This window comes from Lycorma delicatula, chromosome 13, assembly GCF_047948215.1.
Source record: "Lycorma delicatula isolate Av1 chromosome 13, ASM4794821v1, whole genome shotgun sequence".
In the NCBI taxonomy this organism is placed as follows: Eukaryota; Metazoa; Arthropoda; class Insecta; order Hemiptera; family Fulgoridae; genus Lycorma; species Lycorma delicatula.
The window spans coordinates 45,405,089-45,420,669 of record NC_134467.1 but is presented as its reverse complement, the minus strand read 5'-3'; the positions used below and the strand labels follow the sequence as shown (position 1 = coordinate 45,420,669).

At 28.7% G+C, this 15,581-nt stretch overlaps 2 protein-coding genes across 7 annotated transcripts in view; one reads left to right on the top strand and one right to left on the bottom strand.

Moving 5' to 3' along the window:
* LOC142333913 (uncharacterized) overlaps positions 1-15,581 on the top strand; it is a 260,903-nt gene that overhangs the window by 124,837 nt on the left and 120,485 nt on the right. The gene's annotated exons all lie outside the window — the stretch shown is intronic.
* Positions 1-15,581, bottom strand: part of LOC142333619 (putative endochitinase) — a 96,417-nt gene that overhangs the window by 7,717 nt on the left and 73,119 nt on the right. For all 3 annotated transcript variants that reach the window (XM_075380957.1, XM_075380958.1, XM_075380956.1), the window contains 2 exons: positions 12,400-12,537; positions 685-886 (listed from right to left, as the gene is read on the bottom strand). In XM_075380957.1, the coding sequence (XP_075237072.1) occupies positions 731-886; positions 12,400-12,537 (294 nt within the window). In that variant the 3' untranslated portion in view covers positions 685-730. The remainder of the gene's footprint in view (positions 1-684; positions 887-12,399; positions 12,538-15,581) is intronic.

Sequence of the window (15,581 nt, the reverse complement as noted above, 5' to 3'; positions counted from 1 at the left end):
ATTACGTTAGGGCACAACTACAATTAGGCACTTACATCGGTTCAATTTCAGTCGGACAATTCCTGAGAAAGTTCTGTATTCTTTATCCTTATGAAAAAAGTAAAAAAAACAGTAACATGTAGGGGGTTCAAATCCATTAAAAGTTATACTTTTAGCTAGCTACTTGAATCTGAGGTAGTAGCATCGCAAATCAATTAATATCAGGAATATTATCTATTCACTCAAGTAAAGGATTACCACCACTTAACCCTCCATTGGGGGATCTGGGTGAATGGTGTATAATGCAGTCAGATAATTCCACAGGGCATACAATTTTAGGAATGGATGACTGTTTTGCTTAATAAAGAAAGGTTAAATTTGTTTTCAGGTAGCTGTTTAATACGTAAAGAATAGAGATATGGATATGATATGATATAAGAATAGGAGGATATGGTTTCTTTAATAATTATTTAACCGGGCTGCAAAAAGTAAAGGTTATTTGGATACTCAAAATTCACAAAAAAATCTATCAAATAATATTTCTATTCTACTCCACAGTTAAACTAATTTTAAAACTACAGCTTGGAACAATAAGATAATTCTTACATTAAGTAAGTAAATTAAACTAGCAAATTAAAAATTGGTTATCGTTATACAGAATGTATACAGTATAATTTATTATTTTATTTTTGGTAAAGAACTTACGATCTTTAGTTGTATAACCAACACCACCAACAGGATTAGAAGTTTCCTAAGGACCATCATATTTTACTGTGTAACCATCTAATTCTTGTCCTATTGCATTCATTAATGGGAATTTTCCTGTTCCACAAGACCCTCTGAAGTCTTCCGTAACTACAGACCAAACCATGATACCTCCAAATCCTTCTTCTTTTAACCAAGCCATCTACAAATGAAAAAATTAAATATAATTAGTAATAGTTATTTATATCTTAAAAAAACTGCATCTTGTAAAAATCTGTAGTTCTTTTTGATGTTTACTGCAGCAGTAAACAGCTTAATCACTTTACATATTGGCTGCCAACTCTGTAGGATTTATGAAGCCTCCTGTGTGTTCTTAAATTCTGAGTCTGTTGCGTATGGAGTTTCACTATTGTTTAAAACTCTCCTCCATTCAATCGTCATCCGTTTAGCACGTTTATTTTATTTTAAATACACACAATATGAAATTTACTTCATTATCTAAAGCTGGATTAAGAGATTTTTATTTTTGTAATATAGTAATTTGTTCAGTTTGGATTTTTGAGATAACTCAGCCGATAAATTTTTTCTTTCATTTAACTATTTTTAGTGTAAGGTGATACACAATAGGCATAGATTTACAAATAACTTATATAGACCACTGCTATTGAAAAAAATAAAATAAAATGTGCTTTATTGACAAGGCAAAAGTAAGTTACTTTACTTATTTACTTACTTAGTAAGCAAGTAAGTTACTTGACTTAGTTATTTACTTCACAGAAAATAATAATAATAAAAATTGAATAATTCATTCAATGGAATAAATGATAGATTTGCATAAAATTCATGTAATAATTTATTTAATTTAATGGAATTTACAACTACATAAATTCAGATGTTTGGCTACCTTTGTTATATCCATTGAATTGCAGACCATGATTACTAATTTGCAGTATCATTATAACAACATTTATATTACACAAGTAAGTGCAATTTTACCCATCATGCCTGATAAAGGCATTTGAGGTTCTTTATAGATTGTTGGTATATGTCTTTGTCATGCTATTATGAATCTTGAAGTACAAAACTCTCAGTTTCCATTTCCTGAGCAAAAATTTTTTATTTAACAACAAACTTGTTCATTAATATTTTATTAATATTTTGCTACTTGCAAAAATAAAAACGATACAATATTTGAATCTTTGAGGATGAGTCTACAGTCACAAATTAAGATTTTTATATGGAAAAATTATTATTAAAATATATTTAATCCACTGGCAAAGAGTTAAAAAAATAATTGAAGAATGAAAATATATATAAATATAAAATATTGCAATATGAGATATTAATAAAAATCATTCGAGAAAAACTATTATTCCATTTAATGTAAAGTTATTTTATTTTAAGATGAAGAAAATTAAGGTTCTTTATTTTTTTTTAATTATAATTCAATTAGATTTTAACAATTGCTGTTAACAATTGCTGATATTGTTAACAACATCAGCAATATTTGTGGATAAAAAACGTTTAATTTTATTCATATAAATTTATATGAAGGTCTTTCAAATAATTCAGTAATTTATTAAAGACTAGTCGGAACCTGGACCCCCAAGGCCAAGGTAAAACTTCCACCCAAGTCAGGGTCTCCCAGGGCCGCAGCACTCGCCATTCCTGTGTTACAGAGGGATGGCGCCTTGAACACCCAAAGAGTTAAATTCGGTCGCCATTCCCGTCTACCTAGAAGGCTACGCTCCCCTGGACATGCGCACTGTTCATTATCCTCATTAGTGTGAGAATAATACTGATAAATAACAAATATTTAGACCTATATACTGATAATACTGATAAATAACAAAAAAATATAGAAACCTGAAAAAGAAACTAGAAAAAGACAGAATAACAGTAGCTTTTAATCTTGCTTTTTCTGTTTAGCTTCGGAACCATAACACTTCACAGGATGATGGGTTTGAAGTGTAGTCTTGTACAGTCGCAGGTCGACCATTCCTGAGAATTGTGGTTAATTGAAACACAAGAACACCGGTATACACGGTCTAGTATTCAAATCCGTATAACAGTAACTGCCTTTACTAGAATTTGAACGTTAGAAAGATCGACTTCCAAATCAGCTGAAGAGTTAACCACTAGACCGACCCCCGGTGGGTTAGAATAACAATAGCTAAAGTAACTAAAGTACACACACTTTTGACAGAAAAATTCATAACTTATTTCTTTGCCATAATAATGAAGTAAAAGAATTAATCTTTTTTTTTCCGTAAAGAATATCTTTAATTTACAACTTCAGGCTCCTTGGGGGTGAAAAAATAATACAATTATTAATGTTCAAGGGAGCAAGAGCCTCGGTCTGTGGCTTAAAACCTTTCCTGGTGTAATACGAATGTATCCTGAAAATGTGAAAGCAATCGATCAGTTGGTTCTTCAGAGATTTTTTTAAATGAAATACATCAAAAAACCTTCTCAGTTATGCCCAAGAAACATGGGTAAAAATCTGGTTGCGTTTGATCAAGTGATTTTTTGTTTATCCCGAACAAACAAAACCCCTTTTCATCTTTATGTAATAGATTATACGAGATCTAAAATAACGAGACAATTTTTTTTGACAACCACTTTAAAGTTACTAGTAAACATATGGTTATTATATGACCAGCTGATTTATATTGGGTATGATACTGCTCTAGTATATTCATAACAATCTTGATAAGTTGCAAACTGTAATGCAAGTGATCTGGATAATTTAGGCTTATGTCAGTAAATTAGTTCATAACGCTTTAAAATAAAATATCAAATTTTTAATTTTTCATCTACTTTCGGCTTATTAGTTCCATGAATACACCATAATGGTGACTGTGCTTATATAAATGCAACTGTTAAGTGAAATATCAGGTGAATTTTATTACATACTTGGGTTGATGGTTTATTAAATTTAAGGAAGTTTTTTCCACTCTATCTTCTAAACCAAATCTACTTTGTCCTAGTTAATTTGAAATTCAATTATAGATTGCATTGCCAACATAAGAAAAATAATAGAGGTGTGAATTATGGCAGCTAAAAAACAATAAAAAATTAGGGAATTACCTACCGAAAGATAGTGGAGAACTATAAACCTAGGTAATACCTAGGTTCTATAACTGCCTGCTGGGTAGTGCAAGAAGTACCTGTAACCTTATTTTAAATTTAACTTAAGAGTGGATTTTCTATTTTGCATTTGATGAGATGGAAGCACTGTGTGGCATTGACTTCTTACTAAACTGTATACTTATAATGTTGTAAATCTATAATGTTGTTATATAATCTATAATATAGTGTGGATGACAATTTTGTATATTGTATAATTTTTATACATATATATATATAGCCTAGGACACTCCCAGTAAAATAAGGAATCCAACTTAGTCATACTTCTAAATTGGTTCAACTGTTGTGCAGCTACATTGGAACAAACATACAAACACACACACACACATATATATATATATATATATATATATATATATATGTATGTACACATTCTAAATACATTACACTCGTTTTTGAGCAGTGTAAAAATTGAGATACACCAATGAACTGTTAAAACTTTGTTTTTCAAAAACTGTCTGCCTTAAAAAAATCCTATCCTTGAACCCACCTTCAATTTATAATTAGTACAAAGTAACTGTGTACCACCTTAAGGGAGGTACAAATAATGTTAATTTTTCCATTATGTTAATATAACAATATATATTCTATAACATTAGAAACAAACCTGCAAATCCACTTCTAATAACACTTTACTCGTACATCCCAGCTTTCCTTTCTAATTACACGCTTCACTTTAGACCTGAAGAATACATGTGCTGTTGCTGCTTTTTGAGGTCACAAATCAAATTTTATGATCAAATAGTAAATGTAATCATAACAGCAAGTGTTTCCTTAAACCCAACTGATATAATATTGAATATTGGACTTAAATAAGAATTTGTGTGAAGATTACAGTAGGGATGATGTACAGCCTAATAGGCAGTATTATATTGTGTATCCAATTAACAGGATTTGTAATCGGATCTCATCGGTGATCAGTGACAGCTGATTGGTGATTATAATAATTATTATTTATTATGTTGCAGTTACGTTAATGTGCTATAAACTAATACTATAATGCCAGATTAAAGTAATGGTTAAAACGTAGATAGACATTGGCAATATAAGTTGTAAAAATGTTTAACTTCTTAGTAAGCAGTATTATATTTTATTTGATAATGTAAATCTATTTCATGTGTTCTTGTTGCTTTTTACTACCCTGTCTAGCGCTATAGCAGTAGAAGTTAAAGTATCTTAACCCATCAAAATAACCTTTTAAATAAAAACTACAATGAGACAAGAGGATGGTCTTACAATATTACTCGATTGTGCTCTGGAAAAATTAATTGCAGAATATAATAGGAAAATAAAAATACTTAATAAAAATGGGGGGGGGGGGTTAACATCTTAATATTTAAATGTAAATGTTTTACCATTAGCTGATGATCTGATAACTTTGGTAAGATTTAGATAGAGAAAATTAAAATCAAGAACTAGAAAAATGTGCAAACAAATTAGGCTACAAATTTTATATAATGGATTCCAATAATAAAAGTAGAATCCAAAAAGTGAAAATTTCAGAATAAGAATCAATCAAGAGTTAAAAATTTAAAGCAAAATAATTATGCTGAACATGTTTTAGAAAAAAATAAAAGCCAGAACACAAAAAATCAAAGTGGCTTTCATCTTACAAAATTTCTTAGGGAAATCTAATAATTGTAACTTTACGGCCAAAACTCAAAATAATACTGCTAATTTAAGCAAATCTGAAGAATTTTACCAAAATTTTGAAAAGTCATACAATTAGAAAAATAACTAATTTTATGGTCACTTGACTGGAATGGATGAAAATAAATTAATGAAACAAATATTTAACTTTTTTTTTAAAAAAGGAAAACCAAATAAGCTAGTTAAAAAAATGTAAAATCTCAAACTATTAAATATTTCCACAGAAGTAATTTCTGATGAAATCTTTCAGAAAACTAATCTTTCAAGAAAACTAGATAACAGCAATAAAGTAAGCAATAAATAGCAAGATAATAAAGCAAGCAGTAACGTAAGCAAGGTAATAGCAATAAAAGGACTAAAATAAAATAGCAATAAGATATGTTTCTAACTTTTGAAATGTACTCAGCTTATCAGAAACAAAACTGAATCAATATGTAATGACACCCTTAGCTATTGAATCTGCAAGTTTTTTTTTATTTATTAGTTCACATCTTATTTGCATTGACAATAGGATTCACATATTAATACACTGAACCACCCTAATTGAATGACTAATTACAAAATTTAACAGGAACATCAAAATAAAAGATTTTAAAAAGACAGATTAGCTTTATAATTTCATCCAGATTAGGATGAAAATAACTTTATCAAAAATTCAACAATTTTCTCAAGAACTCTTATGACTTGAAATTATAACTACAGTGGCTTCTTCAAAACAAACAATATAGTACATTCAGAGAGTTGTATCATTCATTGAGTTGTAACTCATTCAGAGTTGTATCTTCCTGTGCAATATCTTATCTGTAAAAGCATCTTCAAGAAAAGAATTTCATTTAAAAACATTTCATTACAATGAATAAACATTGAAAAACATTTTTTTGAAATAATGATTGCCTTTACATAGTAATTTTTAATATAATTTAAAACATAATTTCAAAGACAATGTTAAACATTGCCAATATTAATATAACCATCTACTCACCATTTGTGTTCCATTTACTTCTGTTGGATTATATAATTCTATGACAGTTTATAATTTAAAACATTATGAAGTGTTTATAAACATTATCTTAACACTAAAAAACCAGCTGAAGTTCATTACTGTTCGAAAGACCTATAGAATTTCTTAGGAAAAATCTTATAAAAGTTGTAAATATACAAATATGTAGCGTAACACTTTTTGGCAGTAACAGTAAATAAGAAATCCAGAAAGAAAAACAACAGAACCTTTAGAATTTTAATTACAATGTTCAATGTTGAAGATTTTGTACCTAATTAAAAAAAATTAGTTTAAAACATTTGTTCTCAAAGGGGGCGATAATGCCCCCTTTGAAAATTGGAGGCATTCAAGCTGTCTAGGAAGGTGATGGCTAATAGGAAGGTAATGGCAAAACTATGTTTTCTGATATTTCAAATTAAAATTAAATACCTACTAAAATATTTTTCAATTGAAAGCTTTGTTTTAATAATTGTATTGTTATATACTGAATACGTTATCACTGCTGTTATATAATTATATATCATCATTCATTCTGTGAAACCTCCTATGTGCCTCAAAAATCAATTTTGAGTTGTATATCACTGGAATCAGCTTTTCAAACTCTACAAGTCTATGTGGTGAAAAAAAGAAATCTCCTAGGTAAAAACTGAATATTTCTCAACTTTAGAAACCTCTTGTGTAACATTAATCCACATGGGAGTTTTTCTCTATTTGATATCATTATGTAGATGGCTTAGGGTGAACTATGTTATGTGAACCAGATGTTACTTAAGAGATTTCATGCAATCAGCTGTTTGTACTTGTATTAATGTGATTAACATATGTGGTTAATGGTTTTTTGTTTTTTATGTAGATTTAACTGTGTTTTTGAAAATATGAATAAGTAATCACATTTTTAGTTGTGGGGAACAAGAAAATTTACTGGTAAGTTAATTTCAATTCCTTTTTAATATAACTTGTATAATTCAATTTAAGGTTAGGATGTACTAAATTTAGCTATCATTTTCATTGATTATTTACGAAAAACATTAATGATACCATATGAAATTTATAATAATTAATTTTTTCCCTAATTATGTTATTTGCTTAAGGTATTGACCTATAAGCAGAATTTGTTTTAAGATTCTTTAGAAATAACTTTTAGTACTCCGATTAAACATCTGTTATGGTTACATTTTCCCTTATAACCTAAAGTATCTTATAATAGAAAATTCATTACACATTTTTTTGTTAATGATTTTATTGTATTATGTTCTTTTTCTAGAAACCCAAGGGGCAAAAAAAAATGAATTTGTTAATGAAATTGAAACAGAAGCAGTCCAGAGCTCCTGTCCTTTAGACAAAACTGGTAAGTCTTGATGTTTAAAAGATTTTTTTAATTGCAGTCTTTGCAGCCATTTTTACACACTAAATTGAATCTATCCTTTAACTTTATTTTAATAAATTTAAAATTGGTAATATGTTCTAGTAAGTTGATAATTTCTTGATAATTACTTTTTTTTAGACGTGCACTTTGCACATCTAACATGCTGAATGCCTTGCATGATGCAAGGCATTCGGTCTAGGATTATAGCATAGGATCATCACGATCCAATGCTATAAAGTAAGCAATATAAATCGATTAAATAATATCTGGTAGCTCTGTCAATAAAATAAAATTCCAACATTCATAAATTTTTGTTCACTACCATATTATTAGCTTTTATGATTTTTTCTTTCAGGTACCCCAGATCAGTTGAAGGTATATTGAAAGCAGCGGTAGGTGCAAATGCCAGTATCGAATTAGTTCAACAAAATGTATCTTCTTTTGATGAGGCCAATGAAGATAGAATCCTTTTTTGTAATTCGTTGATACCGATTTCAGGTAACACTGCTGTCTATATATTTTTAGATTCTAATAATGAATATTCACAAGACCTGCTAGAGTTTATTGATATAGTTGTCTCAAATAACACACCAAACAATAATTCAAGAGCTATTTCATCAATGATTGACTCTGAGGTAAGTTCTGAAAGACCTAGTATTGAATTGACTGTTATTAATGAGGAAGTTGGGTCAAATATTCCTACTGCGACTAACACCTCTTGTGAGGAAGTAAATAAGGTTAGAAAAACCAAAAAAAAAGTATTGCCGACATAAAAAACATGAAACAGAAATTTAAAAAAACAAAAAACATAGAGCTTTAGGAAAACAGTATTTAGGAGATAAAAGAGTTGGAAGACAGGTTGTAGGAACACTTGTAAAGGAAGCTAGATCCCTAAAAGGTAGATGTAACCGTGTCTTATTACCCGAACCTTCGAAAAGAACGAATCAAACTTTTTTGTGCACTACGATATCTGATACCAAGCAACAGAAAATATTTAATAATTTTTGGCATAGTCCTACCTCATGGGAAGAAAAACAAACATTTGTGACAACTTTAGTTAATTCAAGGCCCATTATTAAAAGAAGAAGCTCCACACATCTCAAAAACGTCAAATTCGAGGGACATGACAACCTACTGGAAAATGATGTTGGAGAGAAGATAAGGGTATGTAGAATTTTTTTTTTTAGACACTTGATCTTGGAGAGGATACATTTAAAAGATGGGTTTCCAGATCAAGACAACTCAATAAGATAAGTGAGAATGGAGAATCAATTGATGAATTAGATGGACAGACTGATAAAATAACAGAAAAGAAGCAAAAGAGAGATTATAAAAAAAAGAGGCAAGTCCCAATAAGTGACACAAAAAAAAATTCAAAATCTGCAGGAGCTTAAAGAAGTTATAGATAAAGATTTTTGACCCTTTTATGATGGTCTTCCATTCAGTTATGCAGAAAAAGAGGAGCGCAATAGAACATGTTAAGGTAAAAAAAAATTTAAAGACAGGTGTCAACAAATTAATATTTTTAATAAAATAATATCATACTGTACATTTATGTAAAACTATAATGTATAGAACTGTTACTTTAAACTTTTAAGAGCGTTTTTATATTTTCACAATATACTAATGAAGCAACAGTTATTCATTTGTTTTATTTTTAGTTAGCAAACCTTATTATAATAATTCAATACAAAGTTTAATTTTTTGTTTATAAAAGTCTGATTAGTTATAATACAAGTCAGTAGGATAAGAAACTAATTAAATATCTCTTGTAATGTTACTATATTTTTTTTTGTCATTAATTTTTAAGAATGTTTATATTTTCAGTGTACTAATGAAGCAATAGTTATTCATTAGTCTATTTTTAGTTTGTAAACCTAATGGTAATTAACCAATTAAATATCTCTTATAATGTATTTTTGTACTGTTATCTAAAAAAATGAAAGTGTTTTGTTGTAAGTAACGTCTTTACATTCTATCTCTACAATTATTTTGTTTCCTAGTAATTTCAATAATTCAGAAAAACATTTTATAATATAAACCTAATAATATCATGAACACTTGTATTAGGTTTCAGTTCAAGAAAAGAGCAGGCAAAATTAAGTTTCTAGGCAGACAGATGTTTTTCAAAGCATATTTTTCAACTATAACTAAAACATCCAAGTTCAAAAGGCCCTATGTAGCCGATCACCATTGTTTGACATAACCTACATGTTTTTTGAATTGTAAGAAATCTTCTAAGCAAGTAATAGATGAAAAAAATAATTTATCTTAAATACAGGTAATTAGAAATCTTAGATTAAATTTATGATATAACTGTTATATTACATTCTGTTAATTCAATTTCAAAGATTTTTCTGCTCTCCTGAAAAAATTAGAATGAATGATGATATATATATATATAGTTATATAACTATACAATTAAATATCCATTTTAATTGCTCTCATTTAAAGTGTAACATTCAACTCAGAAATAGGATATGCCACGTTTAAAAACAATTGCAGTTGCTGTTTTTAAGAGAACTGCAATTATTATTTTTAACAGATGGTAAGTTTTAGGCTAGAAACGTTTTGATTCTCAATGTGGGTGGTGGGTGAAAAAGTTTAACAATCAATTGTTTAAAAGAATATTACATAAAAAAAAAAAAAAAAAACATGGTGAATATTTGGACTGTACTACTATGCTGGCCAGGAGTTTGACTGTGTGGTTTGTCAAGCTCTTCATCATTTGGCCATTAACATTTTACTTTACTTTATAATCCTCAATCTCAAACATATACAATAAAACAATAAATCTCAAACATTTTTAAGTGATCATAAAAACACAAGTATAAAACATAATTATGTATAAAATATAATTCTCAAGACTTATCTCTTCTATTAGAAGAGATACAATAATATGAATAATATCTGTATGACTAATAATTAAAATATAATAAAGCAGATCTTTAAATAATTACAGTTACGGCATTCGTGATTTGTACATTTTGACAATCTTAAAATCTTACACAGTATACAGAAAGTAAGGCAAATCAGTAAGAATTTCAAATTAAAGTTTTATAAATTCTTAAATTAACAGTTTCACTCCAGTAGCAGTTATTTTAAATAAATAATATTTAGTTTATATTAATTTTAACAATAGTTTCATAAAATAAATCAACAGCACTTATGTATTGAATAACGCTAATGTACTGTCTTTTTCTAATTAGTCTTTGGAATGTAACGTATTACTTCAGAGGATTATATGTATGAACGTAAATGAAATTTAGTCATGTACAATCTCAGGTCAACCATTCCTAAGATGTCTGGTTATATTTGAAACTCAACCGCAAAAGGAAACAGTTATTAATGATCTAGTATTCAAATCTGTTTAAAAGAAAGTTCTAAGGTTCAAATTCTAGTAAAGGCAGTACAGATATGTACTTTTATACAGATTTGAATTTTACTAGATTAAGGATATTGGTATTGGGTTACAATTAACTGCCTATCTCAGGAATGGTCGACCTGAGACTGTACAAGACTAAACTCCATTTATATTCATATATATCATCATCTGAAGAAATATCTTGCAGCGATTCCAGAACCTAATCAGAAAAAGAGAGAATGGAAACGTACTAATTAATTTTTCAAAGTAATGCTTCTAAATAATTAAATTTTTTATAATGACTTAATAAATGTAATCTGATATTTTCATTGGCTTTTAATTATTGCTACTTAAAAATTATACCAAGAACATTCTAGTATAGAGTTAAATTTTAAAAGTGTTTATTTGGTTATTTGAAATACCAAATGAAGTTTTTCATTTGCCCAAGTAATTTCCTTTTCAGATAATGTGTATCTATGTCCAGAAACAGTTTACGGATTAACTTCTGTTAGTATTTCCTGTCGAGGTAATATTAGAATATCACTGTGTGCTGGAAAAACATAAAAAGGAGATGGACCTTGAAAGTGAGGAAAACTTACTTCCGCTTCTTCTGTTGATTCTTTTCTAGATAATACACAAACTAACCACAAAGCACCATTATAATGCACAAGACAAAACCTTTTATATCATAAATTTGAGGAAAACCAACTTCTCTTTCGTGCAAAACTTTAAGTTGTTCATATTCTTCATTTCTGGAAATAATTTTTGTTTTAAAATATCCTTTCCTGACTGGTAAAAAAGCACGCAACTTCTGAGTACCTTAGATTGCCATCGTTTTGCTAAATACTTTTCATTTGAAACAAATATGAAATTCATATTTTTAATATTTGACCAAGCCTAATAATAAAGCTGAGTGACTGTTGTTACTTGATCTTGCTATGGGCGTTGTAAACTTGCTTTTGATGTTAATCTTTTCTTTTAAGACTATCACCAAAACCAACAAATGCACTTTTTAATGTAATGTGGCAAACGAATGCCATTCTGCCCCTGGACCAAAGTCATCCTCATCATACATTAAATTCACAAAATTTTTACGATTCTTATATTGAGCTGCTGAGCCATCTGAGAAGTAAGTTTATTCACAATATTATATACTATTCTTTTAAAAACTGAATTAGTTTTTACCTTTTTTAAGGTGACACTTTCATTTTCAACTTTAAAATTTTCTAATTTAACCAAGTTGGTCTCTTCAATTGCTAAAGGATGTTTTTCAATATCACCATTAGTAACATCTAGCGGTTCCTCTTTCAGTTGTACTAAATCCTGTAATACAAAACAAAATATGAATGCTACAAATTAAATATGTTTATGATTATTTGTATAATTTATAAAATAAAAATAAATTGCAACTCTAATTGACTTACAACACACATTAACAGATCAGCGACTGTTATATTATTATTATTATTATTATTAGACGACTTTAATGTGCAAGGTTTTACATGAGAAAATCACAAAAACCTTTCTTTTGTTAAATATTAACATCCAAATGTAAATGTTAAAAATGCTAAAGACAGCAACAAAATTCTAGCAAGTACTTTGAAAAACTATTAAACTACGAGGAACCTAAGGTAAGATTTCAATTCCAAAATTCAGCAATATGAACTGAAAAATCAAAAACACATAAGGAAATAAAAATAGACAAACTCATCAAGAAAATAAACAAGGTAACAGGTGATGGCTTGATTGCAGCAGAATTACAAAAGAATCATGCAAACAGCAATGAAAAAACTTAAGAAAGAGATATGGAAAACTCAAAAAATTCCATTAATACATCCACTACACAAATATGAAAATGATACAGAAGTAAATAACTACAAAAGGATTAACCTCTTACCTATGACATACAAAATCCTTTCAAAAGGACTTCAAATTAGAATCTAATTAATCGCAGACTATGGCTAAAAACATTTACCAAAAAGACAGAATTCATAACCATCCAAGATTCCCTAAAGTTGCAAAATAACAAAATATGGGAAAATCAATAAATTCAACAAATTTAAATATATGGGAGAAATAACCCAAATTAATGGTTTAGATAAATAAAGCCAATCAAGCGCGAATGAGAATATTAAAATAAGCTTATCAACTAACAAAAGATATCTTCAACAAAAAGAATATTTCAGAAGATGCCTAAATCAGATATTAAAATAATCAAGTAGTAAAAAGTAGAGATGCACCTGTTTACATCAGATGCATAATCAGTTTAAAAACAGACAACTTAGTCCAGCAGAATAAAAGAAGGTAAAGACTTGAGAAAAGTCCTAATCTCATTACACCACCGACAATGTGGTGAAGGAAGCTGTGACCACTTGGATTCGAGAAAGACCGCCATAATTTTTCACATGAATTTGTCACACGTTGGGATAAGTGTACCAGTATAAATGGGGATTATATTGAAAAATAAATACAGCATTTTGTAGGTAAGGTATTATACTTTTATCCATTTTTATTTCATCCCAATATCTATTTTCATTCCCATGCTATGTATATATGTACAAAATTTATCAGCCAAGCCTCATATATAGACCAGTAAAACAAGATAAGTTTTGTGGCTTGAGACATTGTTTTAACAAATTTGCTCCAGTCTAAAAAAAGTATTTTTGTCAGATAGATTTTTGTCTGCATATATACATACGCATACATGTTGTTCTGTTTTTTGTCTAATAACTCTGGAGATTCCATAAACCAATTTTCTTCAAACATGGTACTAGGTCCCTTCAAAGGAAAACAATGTATTAAAAAATTTGCAAAAATTTGAAAAAAAGGGTGGGGATATTTTGTCCTTAACAAAATTTAAAATCTTTAATCAGGCACTTTAACAAACAATTTTTTTTATAAGCGTTGAAGTTTTTTAATCAAGATCACAAATTACCAAAACTTTTTAATTAATATTCAACTCCTCTTCAAAAAATTACTTAAATATATTTTCCTTTTTTAGCTATATATTGCTTCAGAACAATAGTTTGTAGGTGTTTTTTGAATCTATATTTTCTATATCAGTAAGCGCTCAAACCACTAAACATTTTTCCCCTCCCACTCTCTCCAATGGTCTGTGAAAACAAAAAATATTATTTTAATTAAAATGATTTTTTTAAAATTTAAATCCATCTTGTAAACTACCCCCATTCCATTAAAAATGTAGAATTCTTAATTTTTTGATAGTATTAATTCTTTAGTATTTTTTGAAAAAAAAATTAGCTAAATTTTAAACCCCCTTTCTAGAAAATTACAACTTTGTTTATTTAGAATAATGGCTGTATTATTGTACTTTTTAAACCACTTTTAAAGTTTCTTTTTTATATTTATCACCATTCAGAGAGGGACAATTTTATTAAAAATTAATTTTACCTGAATGCTTTCCCTTGAGTATGGGAGCCCCCAAAATGAAAAAAAAAATTTTTCATTTATCAAGAAACAAAAAAATAGTCCCACCGTAAAACTTTCATTAATTCCTCCACAAATATAGAAATAATCACACTTTTTCAATTTTCTTATTACCTATGTATTATATAATTATAAATAAATATTTTTATGTAAAGATGTGAAAAAAAATGAATTCACAATTTCGGTTATTGTTTTTCAATAAAAAGTAATTATTCATCATTCATCAAATCATTTATCATAAAGATGCAAACTGAGCTTAAAATGATTGAATTGAAAAATGGATTACATAACTTGACCGACTAGGAAAGTTATGGAATTCACTGCTGGCTTTTTTAAACTGTTATAAATGCGTTAATTTCATTTAGGTGCATTTCATAATTTTATACAGAGTAAGTCAAGAGAAATACTCCTACCATTCGTGCCATTTATTGATTATTTGCATAACTTAATTTTTTAAATACCACACAGCTGTCCTCCACCATGTTTTAGTCTGTCCCACAGATTTTGCATTGCTGCTTTCATCCTTTTTTCTGAGATCGCTCCTATTTCTTCTTGTATGGAGATATTAAGTTCATTAATTCTATTAGATCTGCTAATGAAACACTTTAGACTTCAGGTATACCAGAGAAAATAGTCGCATACTGATGGCAGGCCTTTAGAACATGTTGGCCATACATCTCCTCTTCTGGAAATCAAATGACCTGAAATATCTCACAAATCATCATCGTGGATGCTCTGGCAATACGATCAATTGCTTCACACTGCATTCATGTCGATCATACAACAAGGCAGTTCAAGAACAAGAAGATCTTGCAACATCACTAGATATCCGTTAGAATAGACTATCACCACTTGTAGTTCCTCTTTACAGAAATAATTCTCTATGATTCCAAAAGCTTACCAGAGATCACCAGATGGTT